We start from the raw sequence: 19,391 nt of genomic DNA on the forward strand, positions 1-19,391 counted from the left end.
ATAGACTAATCGTTTTAGCTGTTCTTGTATAAACTGTTTAATTCATAATTAAACATCAGATTTTAGAAACTCTTCACGTGTTTGTAAAAATCTGACTCAGTGAAGTAACTGAAGCTGTCAGATAAATGTAATGGAGTAAAAAGTAGAGTATTTCCCCCTGAGGTCTGGAGGAGGAGAAAGTGACACGAAAAGAAAATACTCAGGTTATGTACCTCAAATTTGTACTTAATTACTTGAGTAAATGTACTCAGTTACTGGTTGACAGGATGTTCGGGCGGACACTCGGCTGGTAGAAAGACTTGAAGCAGAAATTAAAGATGGAACAAAAGAAGCCAAAGCTGTGAAATGTTGTCAAACCAGCAGCTGAACTGAAGTCAGTTCAAACCAGGACAGATGCTGAGGAAGCAGCTTGAGCTGCATGAAGGGTGCTGTGCAAAGACAGTTCTTCTTCTTCTTCTCCTTCTTCTTCTTCTTCTTCTTCTTCTTCTCTTTCTTCTTCATCTTCTCTTTCCTCTCTTTCGTCGTCTTCTTCTTCTTCTTCTTCTTCATCTCCTTCTTCTTCGTCTCCTTCCTCTTCTTCTTCAGTGACAGCTGACTTGTGCAGTGTGTTCTGCGAGGGGTCTAGAGGTTGAAGGAGTGATGGAGGAGGTGTTTGATTTCTCAGTGACACACTTGCTGTTGAAGTGGAGCCTCGTCTGTAAATCTCTGAATGAGATGAAGTGTTTGGACTGAAACAGACAGCGTGTGACCGACAGGAAGCCTGATCCTGGTCCTGTTAAAGACTGAAGCAGCCCTGCAGAGACTGATCTGCAGCCTGTAACCGTGCAAACAGACGCTCATCACACAACGACCGGCTGAACAGGAAACCTGTTGACTGCCAGTGTTTGTCAGGACGAGTGAGGCAGCAGACCTGAGGCTGGGTACAGCTGGATCAGGTTCAGACCCTCTGCGCTGCTTTTAGCGCATGTTACCTGATATTTGTCTGAACTAAACTGAACCTCGCTCTGCAGCTGTTTCCTCGACAGCGGCGGGATGTTTCCAGGAAATCTCCACACCGCTCGAGGCTCCAAACTTCACCGATTTATCGTCAGAAACACGAGACGAGTTAATCCCATCAGACTGTGACGTTCTGGTTTCAGGAGGAGATCTGGCTCCAGATCAGAGTCTGGCTCCAGATCAGAGTCTGGCTGCTGCGCTTGTGTCTGATCTGTGCCGAGAGGGAAACTCTCAGTACTTCTGGTACTGCAGTACTTTTGATTTGAAGCTCACTGACTCTCAGTACGAAGCTGCAGACGTGTTTTCTGTCAGAAGCGTTATCAGCGTGCTTCTCCCAGACATGTGCTGCAGAGAACGGACAGGTGTCCCCCCCCAGCCTGAGCCGTCTCTGAAACAAGCCCGTTTGGAACGGACCAATGGCGTGACGTTATCTCTCACTGGCTCACATTTGATTGGCCGAGGAGGATCACCTGAGATGATTTACGGCACATGAAATTGTTCAGTTTCTAGTTTAAGAGTTAAACCAGAGTTGCTCCGTCAGAACGTAATAACTCCCATGATTCATTGGTTCTGGGTCGTCCGGGCGACTTGGCTCCGCACTTCGTTTGCCTCTCAGCTGTTAACGAGCGTGAAGTGGAGCAGATGAACGGAGGAGAGAGAGGAGTAAACACCAGACGTGGCTGTAGGTGGAGGGTGTGGTTGTTTTGATGAAGAGTAGCTGAGGGGGAGCTGAACTCCATGAATGAACGTGTTGGTACTGTTCCTTTAACTGAGCCTGTTTTGATCACCACACCCAGACTGACTCACTGCAGCTTCAAACAGCTTCTCTCCACCAAGTCCTCCTCCCTCTTCCTCCCTCTTCCTCCTCTCCCCCCAGCCTTTCACTTCTTTCTTCCCCCTCTGACTTCTCTCTTCACTCTTTTCTTCTTCTCATTCTCACTTTTGTTCTTTGCTTCCTTATTTTCCGTCCTCTCGTGTCTTCCTGCTGCCGCTCAGTTTGATTTTCTCGGCCTGTCAGAGTGCCGAGCAGAGCAGCAGACCTGAGTTGGTGTGAATGAGCAGCTTTGTGTCTCCGAGCTGCGGCCATTTTGTCGGGTTTCCCTGCAGCGGTTTTCAGCGATGTGTGCGAGCAGGCCTGCGTGTGTTGGCCCCCCTCCAGACTGAACTCCCTCCACTTTGTGGCTGTTTGTTTTTCATGCAGCTCGTTTCAGCAGCAGAGGGAACGAACTTTAACGTCCGAACGAGAACACATCAGAACGAATCTGAGCTGTCTGTCTGCAGGTCTGCAGGTCTGCAGGTCTACAGGTCTGCAGGTCTGCTGTAGTCTGCAGGTCTGGCGGTCTGGCGGTCTGGCGGTCTGGAGGTCTGGAGGTCTGGAGGTCTGGAGGTCTGCAGGTCTGCAGGTCTGGAGGTCTGCAGGTCTGCTGTAGTAGTCTGCTGTAGTCTGCAGGTCTGGAGGTCTGCAGGTCTGCAGGTCCGCAGGTCAGCGGGTCTGCTGTAGTCTGGAGGTCTGCAGGTCTGCTGTAGTCTGCTGTAGTCTGCTGTAGTCTGCAGGTCTGCAGGTCTGCAGGTCTGCTGTAGTAGTCTGCTGTAGTCTGCAGGTCTGCAGGTCTGCAGGTCCGCTGTGGTTTCAGCTCATGCAGGAACATGTTCAGATTCTCCTCCTGAACTGACAGAGAGGCATGAAGACGAGCTGTCAGAGACCTCACGGTGACATAAAGGAGTAAAACAAGTTCAAATAAGGATTAAAGAGTCGGAGGAGGATCATGGTGCAGCTGCAGTGTGAGACATGAATAGATTAACGATTTTAATTTAATAAAAGAGGAACAATGAGCTGAGAGTCTCAGCAGGCCATCAGAAACTGAACGCTGCCTCTCCAGGCTCAGTTTGGACTCTGGGAACAGTGAGCAGACCTGGTCCCAGAACGCCCCAGAGGTCTGGACGCTTCGTCACGGAGCGGCAGATCAAAAATAATCGGCCAGTCTGTGTGACCGGCCAGGGATGATGAGGGTTAGTTAGTGAGGAAGTCTGCAGGTGGAATGAACACACACAGGCGCCGTGTTTCCACGGTGATCAGGACAAAGGATGGTTAAACCAGGAACACCTGGGCTGGAGCTGAGCTGGACCGGGTGTTGATGTGAAACCTGGTTCAGGTCGGGTCCGGTCCCCCTTTGTGTCTCAGACTGAAGAGTTTTATTGTTTGTGTGTTTCAGGAATCCGTTACAGTACAGACGTGTCTGTAGACGAGGTGAAAGCTTTGGCCTCGCTGATGACGTACAAATGTGCTGTCGTTGGTGAGTACACGCACGCACGCACACACACTCATACACACTCACACACACACACGCACGCACGCACACACACTCATACACACTCACACACACACACACACGCACGCACGCACACACACACACACACGCACTCACACACGCACACACACACACACTCACACGCACTCACACACACTCTCGAACACGCACACACACACTCACACACACGCACACACACACACACACACGCACACACGCACACACACACACACACACACTCACACACTCACACACACTCACACACACACTCACACACGCACTCACACACACTCTCGAACACGCACACACACACGCACACTCACACACACGCACTCACACGCACACACACACACGCACTCACACACACACACACACTCTCGAACACGCACTCACACGCACACACGCACTCACACACACACGCACTCACACACACACGCACTCACACAAACACGCACTCACACACTTGGAATCTCTTCACTGTGCTGGTTTAGACCTGGACCTGGTCCTGGTCTCAGAGCCCGCAGTGGTCTGGTCCTGGTCATGTGGTGCAGCTGCTATTGGTTCTGGTATTATAATGACGTGATCTGTTCCAGATGTGCCGTTCGGTGGAGCCAAAGCCGGAGTGAAGATCAACCCAAAGAAATATTCTGTAAGTTTAATCGTGACAAACCGACGTCTCTGACCCCCACCTATGCTCACCTGTTTTTCTCCCGCGCTGTCAATCACTGAGTCGGACAGGTGAAGCGTCGCCGTCCGACTCTGAATCGGTACGAGAAAACAAACGAGTCAGATCCAGAATGTCTGGAGTTCAGCACAGAGCCTCGTGTCTCTGGCGTGTAAAAGTAACGAGAAACACGTGAAAACTGCAGAACTTTATTCCACTGGGTGGAAAAATGTGATTTATGTGTCGGTGAGTTTAGGAACCGCTGCGACTTCATCTGAGCTGAGCGAGCTTAGACCGCCTGCGGGCGCCGAGGCGGCAGATCAGGGTACCATCAGCTGATGATCAGGTCTGAGCCTCCTGTCAATCATCTCTGTTTCCTCACGTCACGTCGCTGGAATCTGTTCTCGCCGACGACAGTAAACATCATTAAATATCTGCCTGCACAGCTAGCTCACAGCTAGCTCACAGCTAGCTCGCAGCTAGCTCACAGCTAGCTCACAGCTAGCTCACAGCTAGCTCGCAGTTAGCTCACAGCTAGCCCACTGTGAGGTCACAGTGAGCATTGATAAACCAGGCCCCTCTACACCAACCCCCACCCCCCACAACCTGCTGCTGGGTGAGAGCCAGCAGGAAATGCTGAGCCATCAGCTGGCAGAGAGACACCAGGACCCCCCCCCCCCCCCCGCTTGTTTTCAGGGGTTTGTACTCTGCTGTCTGTTTGCTTGACCTTTGCTCTTTTCTGTTTTCTCGGCTATAAAACACGAGTCGTGACACACGTGTCGCTCTGAGGCCCGCTGACCTCTGACCTGCCGACATGAAGGGATTCTACGAACCAGATTCAGTGTAAACGGACAGAAAGTGTCCAATCAGGTGTCGTTCAGAAAGACGCCAACTCTGTTTTCTCAATCTTTGAATAATAAAATCATAGCAGCAGTTATTGTTGTATATTAAAAGTTTCTCTGTGTGTGGTTAGCCTAGCTTAGCATAAAGACTGGAAGCGGGGGGAACGGCTAGCCTGGCTGAGTCCACAGCTCTGATGAACGTGCCGTGTTTCACTCTCAAAGTTAAATGTAAAAAGTTTGTTGTTTGTTTTCAGGAGGAATCTGAACTGAAGTGAGTTTTTTGTTGTTTTCAGGACACGGAGCTGGAGAAAATCACCAGGAGGTTCACCATCGAGCTCGCTAAGAAGGGCTTCATCGGTGAGTGAGAGACCACCCGGGACAACAGGACCACCGGTCGTACTGGCCCAGGTCAAATAAAAAATAAAAGGCAGGATGAGGAGGGACAGGTGTGGAGCCGTGTTCAGGATGTTTCAGGGCGTCAACACCTGGGCAGTGATGTGTGGCCTCCAGCCAATCACAGGGCAGGGCGACAGAGACGGAGAGTAAATATTGTTTACAGACCACAGTCTTCCTCATTCTGCCTCTAAACCAAACTAATCATGTTCTTCAGCTCTTAAATGGACGTTCCAGCAGTAGAAGAGTCTGAAGGTCTGCGTTGGGTTTGTTCACTGGATAAATGTCGATGTTCTGCAGAACTTCTTCACTGGGTTTTCTCACAGTTTCCAGCTGAGTGGCTCCAACACGGCAGCATGAAGTCCACCAGCAGCTCGGATAAAAGTCTGATGATCCAGACCTGTGAACAGAAACCTCTGCCAGCTAGCTTTTCATGTTGATTCAGTCATTCAGTTTTTATTTCATTCACAGTTTTATTTGTTTCCTGTTCTAGTTGTTTAATTTATTCTCAGTATGTTCTTCAGTTGTGTTTCTGTACGTTTCTGAAGAAGCAGCACAGCTTCACCTTCACAGCTTTGGACTGTATGTGATTGGTCCGTTGCCCTGTTGATGATTCTGTGGTTCTGCCGTGGTTCTGCCGTGGTTCTGCAGGGCCTGGTATTGATGTTCCTGCTCCGGACATGAGCACCGGGGAGCGGGAGATGTCCTGGATCGCTGACACCTTCGCCACCACCATGGGACACTACGTGAGTCTCGGCTCTGACCGTTAAACTTTATTTTAAATGAAGTTCCACAGAGTGACGGCAGATAGAATCCAAAAATAAGATTTAAAACGAGATAAACTGATTTAAATGATGAGATGAAGAGAACAGAGATCAGGTGGCTGATGACACTAACAGAGTGGACTTTGATTAGAGACGTGTTCTTCAGGACTCAGGAGGACGTTCAGACAGTTTGATGGACGGTGCTGGTCGTTTGACTCCACCTGTGGAGGAGAGGAGGAAGCGTTCAGACGGCTTTACTTTGCTTTGGCGTCAGTTATCGATCAGTCTTATAGAGTAAAATAAACGTGTTGAAATCTGTGCAGCCTGAACAAACCAGACTTCTTGGGGTCGTTGTCGTGGTAACACAGGAAACGTTTTCACGCGGCCGTGTTGTTCGTTTCCTGTTTGGTGCCGGTGGGTCTGATGTTCGCGAACAGCTGCCTCATGACCCAAACGTCCAATCAGAGATCACCTGACAGCACCTGTGAAGGTACAACAAAAGCTTGTGTGGACTGCTGTCAGGAGAGTTATTAACTCCTTTATGACCAACACTCAACATGCACATCAAAAGTACATTTACTCAGATACTCTATTTAAGTACAGATTTGAGGTACTTGGACTTGATTTGAGTGTTTTCTCTTCATGTCACTTTCTCCTCCTCCACACCTCAGAGGGAGATATTCTACTTTTTACTCCATTTTATTTATTTGACAGCTTTAGTTACTTTACATGTTCACATTTTTAAGATAAGATAAGATAAGATAACCTTTAACCAGCTCAGGTGTTACAGCAGCAGGTGATGGCAGTAGGGAAAAAAACAGCAATAGAAAAAAGGAGAAATACAAGATACAAAATACAAAATAAAAGCAGACTTATATATATGTATATATATGTACAATTATACAAAGGGCTATGTCAGAAAAAAATTACATAAAATATACATATACTGCCAAGTATTCTGTAGATTTCACAGACTGTACACAGATCGCACATGGAGGATAAAGTGACCACAGCACAGAAATAAATATGTTTATGTCACAGTAGAATATTATGATGTATTGATATGTACAATACTCAATGAGAGTGGAAAAGAGCAGTGTTTCAAGGTACTAGGTGTACGATAGATCACACATCACTGCAAAAAACTGTCCTGAGGATCAAAACCAGCGCTAAGCTACGCTGGAGTGTCACTCTGACAGCTGATGGTGGTCGGACTAAACAAACACTGTGAAGGCGTCACTTTGGCCTCATCGTCACCACATTTCTCACTATTTTCACAATGTTTCCAAACCGATCGATCGATTAATGGAGGAAATAATCAGCTGATTGATCCAGAATGAAAAGAATCATTAGTTCAAATGAAGCTCAACCAGCTCCAACAGTAAAATCCTGCTTTGACATGAACGACTGAGTCACAGTAATCTGATGAGGTCAGAGAGAACAGGAGAACAGGAGAACAGATAGAACAGATAGAACAGGAGAACAAGAGAACAGCTTCAGGGACATTTTACTGCACTCAGTACTTTTACTTTAATACTTGAAGTACAATTACTGATTACATTGACATACTTTTACTGAAGTTTCAACACAGGAAGGAGTATTTTGCAGTGTGGTATTAGTACTTTTACTGCAGAATACTAATACTACAGTGTGGTGTTAGTACTTTTACTGCTGCAGAGTACTAATACCCCAGTGTGGTATTAGTACTTTTACTGCAGAGTACTAATACTACAGTGTGGTATTAGTACTTTTACTGCAGTAGGATCTGACTCCTTCACATGAGGGGAGAGCGTACAGGCTGGACAGGAAACAGGTGCTGAGCCAGGACTGGTTCCTGGTTCGTGTCTTAGACCGCTCGGTCACTGGGCTCAGCCTCCACCTTCAGGAACACAGGACAGAGTTTGGAGTGAGGTTGGAGGTCTGGTGTTTTGGTTCAGGTCGGGTCAGGTGCTTCTGTGTTTTGTTCCTGACTGCAGTGATGAAGTCTCCTGAGTATTACCGAGGATCATGGGAACTGTAGTACTTGTACTTGAAGTACTGAGCCTGTAACAGTGACGTCTGTTTGAGTTTGTCTTTTCCTTCACCTTTGAAATGACAGACTGACCCCCTCATCCTTCTTACTCGGGGACCGGTGTCTAAGGTAAACCCCTTCTCCTTAAAGCTGCTGGGTTCTGCAGGTTCGGGTTCTGCAGGTTCGGGTTCTGCAGGTTCGGGTTCAGGCTCGTTCTGGTCTTTCAGCTGGTTGAGTAACTGGATGGGGGTCCCTGGGTTTGTCTGTGGGAAACCCTGCTCAGTGAGCTTGTCTCGTCCTCTGCTGTTACCTGGGACATAGGAAGGAGTGGTCTGTCTGTCTTTACCTGTGTCCTGATTCAGGCTCCGCCTCCTCGGAAAGGTGTGGAGTCCCAACATGACATTCAGGTGCTCATCATCAGCTCGTAGGTTTGGTTCCAGCAGGAAGTTCAGTGACCCGCAGGTTTACTAGCTGTGATGTTTGACTAACGACACGTGACGACTTCCTGTGTCTCAGCTTACCTTCCTGAACAAACACCTGCTCACATGGTCATGTGACTCTAAGAGTTGATGTAGGTCACACAAACAACCAATAAAACAGAGTTTTATCTTAATGAAGGTTTTAGAAACGGTGACCTCGTTCTGTCGCTGCAGATGTTTGAGTGCGACGCTCTGCTGAATGCTGATTGGTGTAAAACTGTCGTTCAGTGTTTTCTGGGTTTGTCAGACTCGTTCGGTGTCGATGACGTATCAATAACACCTGATCAGAAACAGACATCAGTTCATTTCACTGTGACGCCTTTTCGATCAGACTGAACGTGACGTTCGCTTCACCTCGTGTTTGTGGTGACTGTACATAAAGTTTACTGATTCAAAAAGTCCATTTAGTGTTAATTATATATATATATATATATATATATATATATATATATATATATATATTCATTATCAGTTCCTGAAGATTATTAAAAATATTCTGTTGATCAATCAGTTCAGGGTTTAATCATAAAACAATGGTCCAGGATGACATGAGTTCAGTCACTTGATTAAACTGTCTGAGGCGGTGTCTCATGTCCTGGTTTGTCCAGCTAACAGCCTCAGCAGATTTAATCTAGTTCACTTCTGGGGAGCTGAAAGAAGTTTCTGCTGTTCTCTCTTAAAACGTCTGAAATGATTGATCGACTATCAGAAATGTTACCGATTAATTTTGAGTTGATGAATCTGAGTTTCACCTCAGAGGAGGTCGAGCCTGAAACAGGACACGACTGCTGTGTGTTTGTTTCTGATGGGACAGAAGAAAACCTGCTCAGGTGTTGCTTTTATTCACCTGCTGTCTGTCTGTCTGTCTGTCTGTCTCTCTCTCTCTCTCTCTGTCCGTCTCTCTCTCTGACTGTCTCTCTGTCTCTCTGTCTCTCTGTCTGTCTGCCTGTCTGTCTGTCTGCCTGTCTGTCTCTCTCTCTGTCTCTCTCTGTCTCTCTCTCTGTCTCTCTGCCTGTCTGTCTGTCTGTCTGTCTGTCTGTCTCTCTGTCTGTCTCTCTGTCTGTCTGTCTGTCTGTCTCTCTGTCTGCCTGTCTGTCTGTCTCTCTGTCTGTCTCTCTCTCTGCCTGTCTCTCTGCCTGTCTCTCTGCCTGTCTCTCTGTCTCTCTCTCTCTGTCTGTCTCTCTGTCTGTCTCTCTGCCTGTCTCTCTGTCTGTCTCTCTCTCTGCCTGTCTCTCTGCCTGTCTCTCTCTCTCTGTCCGTCTCTCTCTCTGACTGTCTCTCTGTCTCTCTGACTGTCTCTCTGTCTGTCTGTCTGTCTCTCTCTCTGTCTCTCTCTCTCTGTCTCTCTGTCTGTCTGCCTGTCTGTCTCTCTCTCTGTCTCTCTCTGTCTCTCTCTCTGTCTCTCTGCCTGTCTGTCTGTCTGCCTGTCTGTCTCTCTCTCTCTCTCTCTGTCTCTCTCTGTCTGTCTCTCTCTCTGTCTCTCTGCCTGCCTGTCTGTCTGCCTGTCTTCAGGACATCAACGCTCACGCCTGCGTCACGGGGAAACCCATCAGTCAGGGAGGAATCCACGGTCGGATCTCCGCCACCGGCCGAGGAGTTTTCCACGGCATCGAGAACTTCATCAACGAGGCGGCCTACATGAGCCAGCTGGGGATGTGTCCCGGCTTCCAGGACAAGACCTTCGTCATCCAGGTACGCTCCGGCTGAACCAGAATCTGGGAACGCGTATGTTCTCTGACCAACAGCCCAGAACCCAAAACCTTCTCCCACCTGAAAACCTGAAACGTCACGTTTGGTCTTTTGGCTGAAAAACCAAACCAGAAGATGACACAGCTGTGCTGTATTATTTGACCTTTCCCCCACAGGTGACTCACCTGTTCTGCTGCACCTGCTGTTAAACTGCTCAGTGTTTCGTTCGAACGCGCCGTCACTTTGCGCTGGCTCTGCCGCTCAGGTTTACTGCGCTCGTGTTTGATTATCCTCTCAGAAAGACGCTGGAGATCGTGGAGCCGAGCAGGTACCGTCACCTGCGAGCGGTCGGCCTTTTCGTCCCAAATATCAGTCAAGAGACAAACTCGTCACCTGCTCTGTTTGTCATGTGGCAAAGCTGCTCAGCACTCGTCTCTTCCAGACCCAGAAACTCTGTCGGCAGCCCCGAGATGACGAACGAATGAAACCTCCCTCCATTCTTCCTCCTCCTCCTCACTCTTTCCATCCTCTCGTCCTCATGTGACCTCGTCGTCCCTGAAATCCTCAGGACTGAGTCATGAGTGACTCATCTGAAGCCACGAGCTTTAAGTTACAGTCAGCACGACCCACACGCTGTTTCTGCACTGAGACACGGACCGACAGGGTCCAGATGATACTGGACCCTGCTGTAGACCAGGAGGTGTCCTCTCAGACCTTTAAACTTCTCTGACAGGAGTCGAGGCTGAGGAGAGCAGCTCTGAGCAGGAGAGACTGAAAGTTTGACCTGAGTGAGGAGGCGTGGTCGACCCCGTCGCTGTGATTGGTCGATAAACAGACGTTCTTGGTGATAAGGACCAGTGAGATCGATGGACCTGATTTTAGTCTGTTCAGACATGATGATGAACACTGTTTGATGTGTCTCTGCTGGATAAACTCTGAGCCGAACTTTAAAACCTGTTCACATGCTCATAGGTTTCTGTTTATTAGCTAACGTTTGTTAGCACGCTGCTAATTTTAGTTTGGATCTATTTGATCGGCCTGTTGACGAGGAAAAATGTCTCAGCTTCCGTCAGTGTCTGTGATTGTTGGTCAGCTTATATAAGCAGCTGTATTCACTGACAGACTCCATCAGTCACACCAACAACAGTCCATGAATGACCTTTAGTGACCTGCAAGTGGAGACACCCAGTGGACACGAGATGAACTGCGCCTCAGTATGAGGCTGTGAAAGTGCTGTGATTACACATGCGTCTAATTAGCACTAAACACAAAGTACACCTGAGGCTGATGGGAACGAGGTTTGCAAGTATTTGCTCATAAATCAAAGTAGAATTGTAACATCAATTAGCCGATTGACAAAAAATGAATCCACAGCTGTTGATGATCGGTTAATCGTTTTGAGTCTTGTGTAAAGTAAAAAGGTCAAGTTCATCACGTTCGACAGTAGGACGCTGGGATCCAGATTGTTCTCTGGTTTCTGATGTTTTATGGACTGAACGATTGATAAGTTAAAAGGAAAGGTGATTGACAGATGAACTGATTAATCATTAGTTACAGCTCTAAACCAAAGAGAGTATTGATCAGTAAAGTACAGTTCATCCTCAGGCAACATGAAAGTCTGAACCACTTTTCATCACAATCATCCAACAAAACAAAAAATGAACCTCATGGTGGCGCTAGAGGACAGATCAGAGGACCTCTGGAGTCTTGATGTTCACTCTGTTGTGTCTGCAGGGTTTTGGTAACGTGGGTCTCCACTCCATGCGCTACCTTCATCGCTTTGGGGCGAAGTGCGTCGGAGTCGGAGAAATGGACGGAAACATCTGGAACCCCAGTGGCATCGACCCCAAAGAGCTGGAGGACTACAAACTGGTCAGTACTGGTGAGAGATCAATGACCAGGACTACAAACTGGTCTGTACTGGTGATAGATCAATGACCAGGACTACAAACTGGTCTGTACTGGTACCACATAAATGAATAGAAAGGCCAGTCTGCCGCCTGCTGGCAGAACAGTGTTACTACAGTTCTGTCCTCTCAAACCAAAGTTTTAATCCAGTTTAGTTTAATTAATTCCTGTTAATCAATCAGTTGATTAAAAATGAATCTGAAGCTGTTAAAATGATTGTAGATTAATAATCTAGTAAATGTTTCATCAGAGTAAAAAACACAAAGGTTCTTACCCATGATTGTGTTGTAAATATTTCTTCTTTATTTAGTTATTGTGTATTATCTGGCCTTCTAACTGCACCGGTTTGACCTTTGGATCAATCAGTCTGATTAAACCTTTGTTTGATTTCTGTCTCCAGGCCAACGGGACCATCGTCGGCTTCCCGAACTCAACGCCGTACGAAGGAAACATCCTGGAGGCCGACTGTGACATCCTGATCCCCGCCGCCAGTGAGAAACAGCTGACCAAGAGCAATGCTCACAAGATCAAGGCCAAGGTAACACACACACACACACACACACACACACACACACACACAAATCAAAGTAATTAATCTTATTAATCGTAACAAAGTTCATTTTGTTCATAATGTAAGTTTCATTATGATGAATCCTCCCCAACACGTCACACAGAAAGCTTTGTGTATTCGTGCTAAGTGACGACTGTGTGTTGTCTCTTGGTGTCAAACCACGGTCTCATGTGTAAACATGGCTGCTGTTTTCCCATCATGCCTCAGTAAACTGACCCCGTGTCTGCGTTGCTTTCAGATCATCGCTGAGGGAGCGAACGGCCCGACCACGCCCGAAGCCGACCGCATCTTCCTGGAGAGAAACATCATGGTGATCCCGGTGAGTTTCTCTTTTTCTGCTCATAAAACAACAAAAAGTCGAAGGAAGTTCTGAACTGTTCTGTGTCTGTGCTCATCTACAGGTGTAATAAAGGATCTATTTTACTGTTTGTTTCCCCTTCTCGTTCCCTATCCTGTCTTTGTTTCCTCTCCTTCTTTCCTCTCCTCTCCTTCTTTCCTCTCCTCTCCTTGTTTCCTCTCCTCTCTTTGTTTCCTCTCCTTGTTTCCTCTCCTCTCTTTGTTTCCTGTCCTCCTTGTTAACTCTCCTTGTTTCCTCTCCTCTTTTTGTTTCCTGTCCTCCTTGTTAACTCTCCTTGTTTCCTCTCCTCTTTTTGTTTCCTGTCCTCCTTGTTTCCTCTCCTCTTTCTTTCCTCTCTTCTCTTTGTTTCCTCTCCTTGTTTCCTTTCCTCTTTCTTTCCTCTCCTCTATTTGTTTCCTGTCCTCCTTGTTTCCTGTCCTTCTTGTTAACTCTCCTTGTTTCCTCCCCTCTTTTTGTTTCCTGTCCTCCTTGTTACCTCTCCTTGTTTCCTTTCCTCTTTCTTTCCTCTCCTCTTTTTGTTTCCTCTCCTCTTTTTGTTTCCTTCCTCCTTGTTACCTCTCCTTGTTTCCTCTCCTCTTTCTTTCCTCTCCTCTATTTGTTTCCTGTCCTCCTTCTTTCCTCTCCTTCTTTCCTCTCCTTCTTTCCTCTCCTCTCTTTCTTTCCTCTCTTCTCTTTGTTTCCTCTCCTTGTTTCCTCTTCTCTTTCTTTCCTCTCCTCTTTTTGTTTCCTCTCCTTGTTTCCTCTCCTCTTTCTTTCCTCTCCTCTTTTTGTTTCTTCTTTCCTCTCTTCTCTTTGTTTCCTCTCCTTGTTTCCTCTCCTGGTTCCCTTGTTGCTCTGTCCTCGTTGCAGGACATGTATCTGAACGCCGGCGGTGTGACTGTTTCGTACTTTGAGTGGCTGAAGAATCTGAATCACGTCAGTTACGGCCGTCTCACCTTCAAATATGAGCGAGACTCCAACTACCACCTGCTCAGTAAGGACACTATATGTGGTTTCTATAGTAACGGCAGTCTGACAGAGTACAGAGCTCCACAGCTTCTCATAGAGTTTAGTGACCTGTCAGACTGAAACAGGTTCAGGTGAGACAGGATCTGATCCAGGTAGTCCAGTTTTACAGATCCAGGAGCGTGAAACCCTCCAGACGGGACTTGACCGTCTTTCTGAGGACTTGAGACATGTGGAAACGAGTCGCTTCATCCTCGTCCTCATCAGTGTTTTCTTCTTCTGTCTTTTCCCGTCCTTCACCACCTCCTCCTCTCCGTCCGTCTGTCCCTCGTCTCCCTCTTCAGTGTCGGTCCAGGAGAGTTTAGAGAGGAAGTTTGGCAAACATGGAGGCGCCATCCCTGTCGTCCCCACCTCTGAGTTCCAGGCCAGGATCGCTGTGAGTACACGCATACTCTGCTACTAGTACTGCTACTAATACTGCTACTACCACTGCTACTAATACTACTGCTGCTACTGCTACTACCACTGCTACTGCTGCTACTGCTACTGCTACTAATACTACCACTGCTGCTAATACTGCTACTACCACTGCTGCTAATACTGCTACTACCACTGCTACTAATACTACCACTGCTACTAATACTACCACTGCTACTGCTGCTACTGCTACTACCACTGCTACTAATACTACCACTGCTACTAATACTACTGCTGCTACTGCTACTACCACTGCTACTGCTGCTACTGCTACTGCTACTAATACTACCACTGCTACTAATACTACTGCTGCTACTGCTACTACCACTGCTGCTAATACTGCTACTACCACTGCTACTAATACTACCACTGCTACTAATACTACTGCTGCTACTGCTACTACCACTGCTACTGCTGCTGCTGCTGCTACCAGTGGCATTCCTCCCATAGGTCATGTTGTAAACGTGTGTTTTGGTTGCAGGGAGCGTCTGAGAAGGACATCGTTCACTCTGGTCTGGCCTTCACCATGGAGCGCTCTGCCCGGGTAACACACGCACACACGCACACGCACACACACACACACACGCACACACACACACTCACTGCGTGTATTTAGCGTGTATTTAGCGTGTTGCTGTCATGTCTCACATCAGTCTCCTCAGTCAGAGTCAATCAGTCAATGTTAAAGAACATCAGGATTCATTTATGATCTGCTCAGAGGACAAATACACACAGAAGACAAACAGTAACTCCTCCTCCTCCTCCTGCTCCTTCTCCTCCTCCTGCTCCTTCTCCTCCTCCTGCTCCTTCTCCTCCTGCTCCTGCTCCTTCTCCTCCTCCTCCTCCTCCTCCTCCTCATGCAGCAAATCATGCGAACAGCCAACAAGTACAATCTGGGTCTGGACCTGCGGACGGCGGCGTACGTCAACGCCATCGAGAAGGTGTTCCAGGTTTACAGCGAGGCCGGCCTCATCTTCACATAGAGCCTCCATCACCTGTCCGTCACCTGTCTGTCCATCACCTGTCTGTCACCTGTCTGTCCATCACCTGTCTGTCACCTGTCTGTCCATCACCTGTCTGTCCGTCGTCTGTCTGTCTGTCACCTGTCTGTCTGTCACCTGTCCGTCACCTGTCTGTCACCTGTATGTTACCTGTCTGTCCATCACCTGTCTGTCCTCCATCTGAAACACTTGTCGAGCAGAATCCAGAGTTTACAGGTGTTCTTGCGCAGCAGCAGCAGAGTGAACGAAGTCTGAATGTGTTCATTCCTTCTCGCCTGTTTACGTTCTTCCTCTTCTTCTTCTTCTTCTTCTTCTTCTTCTTCTTCTTCTTCTTCTCTTTGAAATAAACCACAGAACCTTCAGTTGTAGCTTTAACGCTCCTCTGAATCACTGCTGTGCTGCTTTACTCACATATCAACCCAAATATATATGCAGACATTATAGAAATATAATAAGCTTTAATGCCGCAAACACTCTGCGGCCAAAAGTTTGTGGACACCTTCATTCACACACTTCAGTGTCCATTTGTTCTGTTGTTCCTGATTTGGACTCGAGCTGAAACGATTATTGAATTAATTGATCAGACAAGAGATTCCCAGCCTGAGGGGTCGTTGAATTGTGAACGGGACGGCAAAGCAGAGGAGTAGATCGTCTTTCTGTGACTTGCTGGATGATTTCAGGTCTTTCAAAGAGATTCAAACAACAGAAGAAGAAATCTTTGTTCTTTAGTTGAATGAAATGATTCATTGATGATCAGATCAATTCTCTTTACTGATTCAGTGCCTTTTTGTTTTGAGACATTTCAAACAGAAATGTCCATCTGGGTGTCCACATACTTCTGGCCACACTGTGTCCACTGTGTCTCCATGTTTGTCTCCAGGTGGAGAGCTTGTACAGATTGTTTTTATATGATGCGGTGCACACGTGCCTCAGGACTTTAACATTTCCTGCTTTTAGAGCGTCGACTTGCTTTATTAAAGGACCATTCTGCTGTTTTTCTGTGTTTTGTTTCCAAACCGTGTGTCTCGTTGCACATCGAGCTCCGTCCTGCAGGCAAAGACTTTAAACGTCCTGCAGACGGAGCTGATCCACCACCGTCAGGGAAAGTCAGACCACGACAGAGTTCTTTCAGCAGGGAAGAGAAGTAGCTGTTGGTTCAAACATGACAAAAACCTCCGGAATGATCCTTTAACTGTTCTTCTTCTGCTCATAGAGACATTTAGCTTCCTGTTTAGCTCGTCTGCAGCTAGCGGTCAGCGTGAAGTTGGCTTGAAACCAAACCTCCCCTGAAAGCTTGCTGCGTCTCCTCTCAGGACTCAGCACGGTTTCAGCTAAGCTAATGCTAATGTGCGTAGTTAAAGTCAGCACTACCTGAGACTGCTGCAGGGCTGCACGCTGACTGCAGACCTGAGACCCCGCAGACCCTCAACACAGAAGATCTCAAAGTTCTGCATCAGATGAAGGTCAAAGGTCAGACTGAGTCTCAGCAGGACTGTTAGCACAAAAACACAAAGAAGTTTCTGGTAAGATAGTTTCCATCTGCTCTGAAAGCAGGTGTCAGGACTGAATACGCCTCGGTGTTGGTCAGGTGCTCACCTGAGCGCCACCTGAGCACCACCTGTATCTGAGCAGAGCCCCCCTCCTGTCTGATACTGCAGCCTGTAGTGAGTTTGTACTTTCCAGACTCATCTGATGCTGAACTTTGTGAACTCTCACTGCTCGATGAACAGAAGTTGCTCTACAGAACTATGCAAACACCACCGGGTCTATGTCCGGGTCCCCGTGGAGTCCTGCGGGGGCCTCGGACTGGTCGAAGCTCCGGGCGCCTTCAGACGGCAGCTCGCAGCAGTTTGTTCAGCCGCTGATCAGGACAGACTGAGCTCGTGTCTTTACCTGAAAGCTGCTGATAGGTGAGGCGTCACCTCTCAGGGTGGAGGGATGGGAGGGTGGGGCTCACCTGCTGTGTGGGGGAGAAATGAGTTCAGACAAACTTTATTTTGTGTCTGTCAGCCCTGATTTCAGCTGCTTTGAGACTGTGTGAGCGAGTTTTTACCCAAACCAAATGTTACTGCAGAAAATGTCTCATGTCAACTGTTTCTCTCTCGTTTCATTAAAGTTTGCTTCAGTTTTCAGAGCTCGTTTATTTCTGTCTGAACTTCCTTCAACAGCACACATGAACAGAAAACAACAGACGCTGTGAGGGTCAGCTTACAGGAGCTTTCTAACAGCGAGAACCAGAACCACCTGATCACACCTGCTGGTTGTGGATTCATGTTCCTGCTGCAGATGTTCCAGTACTTCATATCCTGTCGGCTGGTTTAATCTGCAGCGATGCTTCATGTTCTATAAGATCAGTGTGTGCGTGCGTTATGGCTGCTGCTGGTGGGGGGGGGAGGGGGAGGGGGGCAGCCTGATGTATGAAGCTGTGTTGACCCGGTGGACCCGGCTCAGAGTCCTCGGTGCTGCTCAGCCGTTTCACAGCAGTACTGTCGGTGGTCAGCAGGGGGCGCTGCTGTGGCTCTATGCCGCGTCTCCTTTGCTTTCCCGACATGTAGGGAGGGGTTTCTGAGGTCGGCTGGTTCGCTGCAGTCCTGTAGCTCGACTCCTCGGTGTTGATGCTGATGTTTGATCCGCGGGTTTGACCGAGGGTTTGGAACTGCAGGTTGTGACGAATCATCCGGGTGAAGAGCCGGGGCCGGACCGCAGGTCTGCGGGGGCCTGATCCCAGGTCTGCGGGGGCCTGATCCCAGGTCTGCGGGGTCGGACCGCAGGTCTGCGCCCCCCCGCTCGCTGTGGTTCTGTTATTGCTGATCCTTCCCGACTAAAAGTCTACTGTCCACATACAAAGTGAGGAGTTCCGGTCCGGCAGGTCTAGTTTTTCTGCTGATGGTTCTGAACGCTGACCTAAGCCTGCCGGGTCCAGGTGGACGTGGGCTGTCAGAGGAGGGACTGGCGGCGGTGGAAAGGGGCTCTGGGGGGGGATATGTGATAACTTTTTTCACTTAATCAGCATTTTGAGATCAAAGCGACAATTTAACAAAAGGAGTCGAAGGTTTTAGTTTATTTCACAACTGGACTTGCTGTCCTCGACCCTGCTGTCTGTCTCTGTCCTGGGGGAGGAGGGTGAGAGGAGGCTGTTGGCCAGCAGCTCTGACCCACTGCACCGGACTGTAGAGGAGCTGAGCAGCTCCTTCAGTGGTCGACTGAGACACCCCCAGTGCAGGAAGGAGCGCTACCTCAGGTCCTTCACCCCCCCCCCCCCCCCCCCCCGGAATCAGAGTCACTTCAACCACACCCACCTCCTCTGTGATTAAACATCCAAATCCACCACTGCTCAACTTCTACCTTCTAAAACTAATTAAGTGTTATCAATCAATCAATCAATCAATCAGTTGATTAGAATTAATTGACGTCAGTATTTAATCATCACTTGCTGATAATCCTCTAACTTTACTCAGAATTTAATTTCAGAGTAAAAATCTGAATAAAATATAAATCATAGCCTTGTGATTTTGGTTTTTTTGTATTTTTCCTGTTTTTGTCTCGTGGGTCTCTGTTAAGTGGGCGGGGTTCTCCTCCTGCTTCCACCAATCAGCGCGCTGTATTTGCCACGTGGCGTCGGAATTCCCCTCCAGCTCCGGGGCTTTCCACTCTTGACTGACAGGCTGCTATGACAACACGGCCGAGGTGCGTCAGGCTCGTGGAGGACAGAGGGATATGACTTCCGGTTAACAGAGGTGACTTTCAAATTAAAAGTATTTAGTTGCAGAACTATCGTTTTTGTGAAACACAGTGTTTAAAATAGATAAAATAAAAACTTTGGTGACTGAAAATAAACGCAAGGAGTTTTTTTTGGGACAAATTAGTCTCCAGATTAAAAGCTACAAGATCATTTTTCAATAAAATTTCTTTTTACTTCGTTTACATTTTTAATTTGTGCATTTATTTTCTGAAATTTTTAACTTTTTTCTCAATTTTCTTATT

The 19,391-nt window shown here is 47.7% G+C and overlaps 1 protein-coding gene across 1 annotated transcript in view; it reads left to right on the plus strand.

Moving 5' to 3' along the window:
- glud1a (glutamate dehydrogenase 1a) overlaps positions 1–16,839 on the plus strand; it is a 19,333-nt gene extending 2,494 nt beyond the window's left edge. Inside the window, exons 2-13 of the mRNA XM_041946944.1 lie at positions 3,210–3,290; positions 3,899–3,954; positions 5,105–5,168; positions 5,856–5,950; positions 9,971–10,150; positions 11,882–12,019; positions 12,456–12,593; positions 12,865–12,945; positions 13,834–13,957; positions 14,274–14,365; positions 14,888–14,950; positions 15,270–16,839. Coding sequence (XP_041802878.1) covers positions 3,210–3,290; positions 3,899–3,954; positions 5,105–5,168; positions 5,856–5,950; positions 9,971–10,150; positions 11,882–12,019; positions 12,456–12,593; positions 12,865–12,945; positions 13,834–13,957; positions 14,274–14,365; positions 14,888–14,950; positions 15,270–15,389 — 1,232 coding nt within the window. The 3' untranslated portion in view covers positions 15,390–16,839. The remainder of the gene's footprint in view (positions 1–3,209; positions 3,291–3,898; positions 3,955–5,104; positions 5,169–5,855; positions 5,951–9,970; positions 10,151–11,881; positions 12,020–12,455; positions 12,594–12,864; positions 12,946–13,833; positions 13,958–14,273; positions 14,366–14,887; positions 14,951–15,269) is intronic.
- Positions 16,840–19,391: the final 2,552 nt, after the last annotated feature.

This window comes from Chelmon rostratus, chromosome 11 (genome assembly GCF_017976325.1).
Source record: "Chelmon rostratus isolate fCheRos1 chromosome 11, fCheRos1.pri, whole genome shotgun sequence".
In the NCBI taxonomy this organism is placed as follows: domain Eukaryota; kingdom Metazoa; phylum Chordata; class Actinopteri; order Chaetodontiformes; family Chaetodontidae; genus Chelmon; species Chelmon rostratus.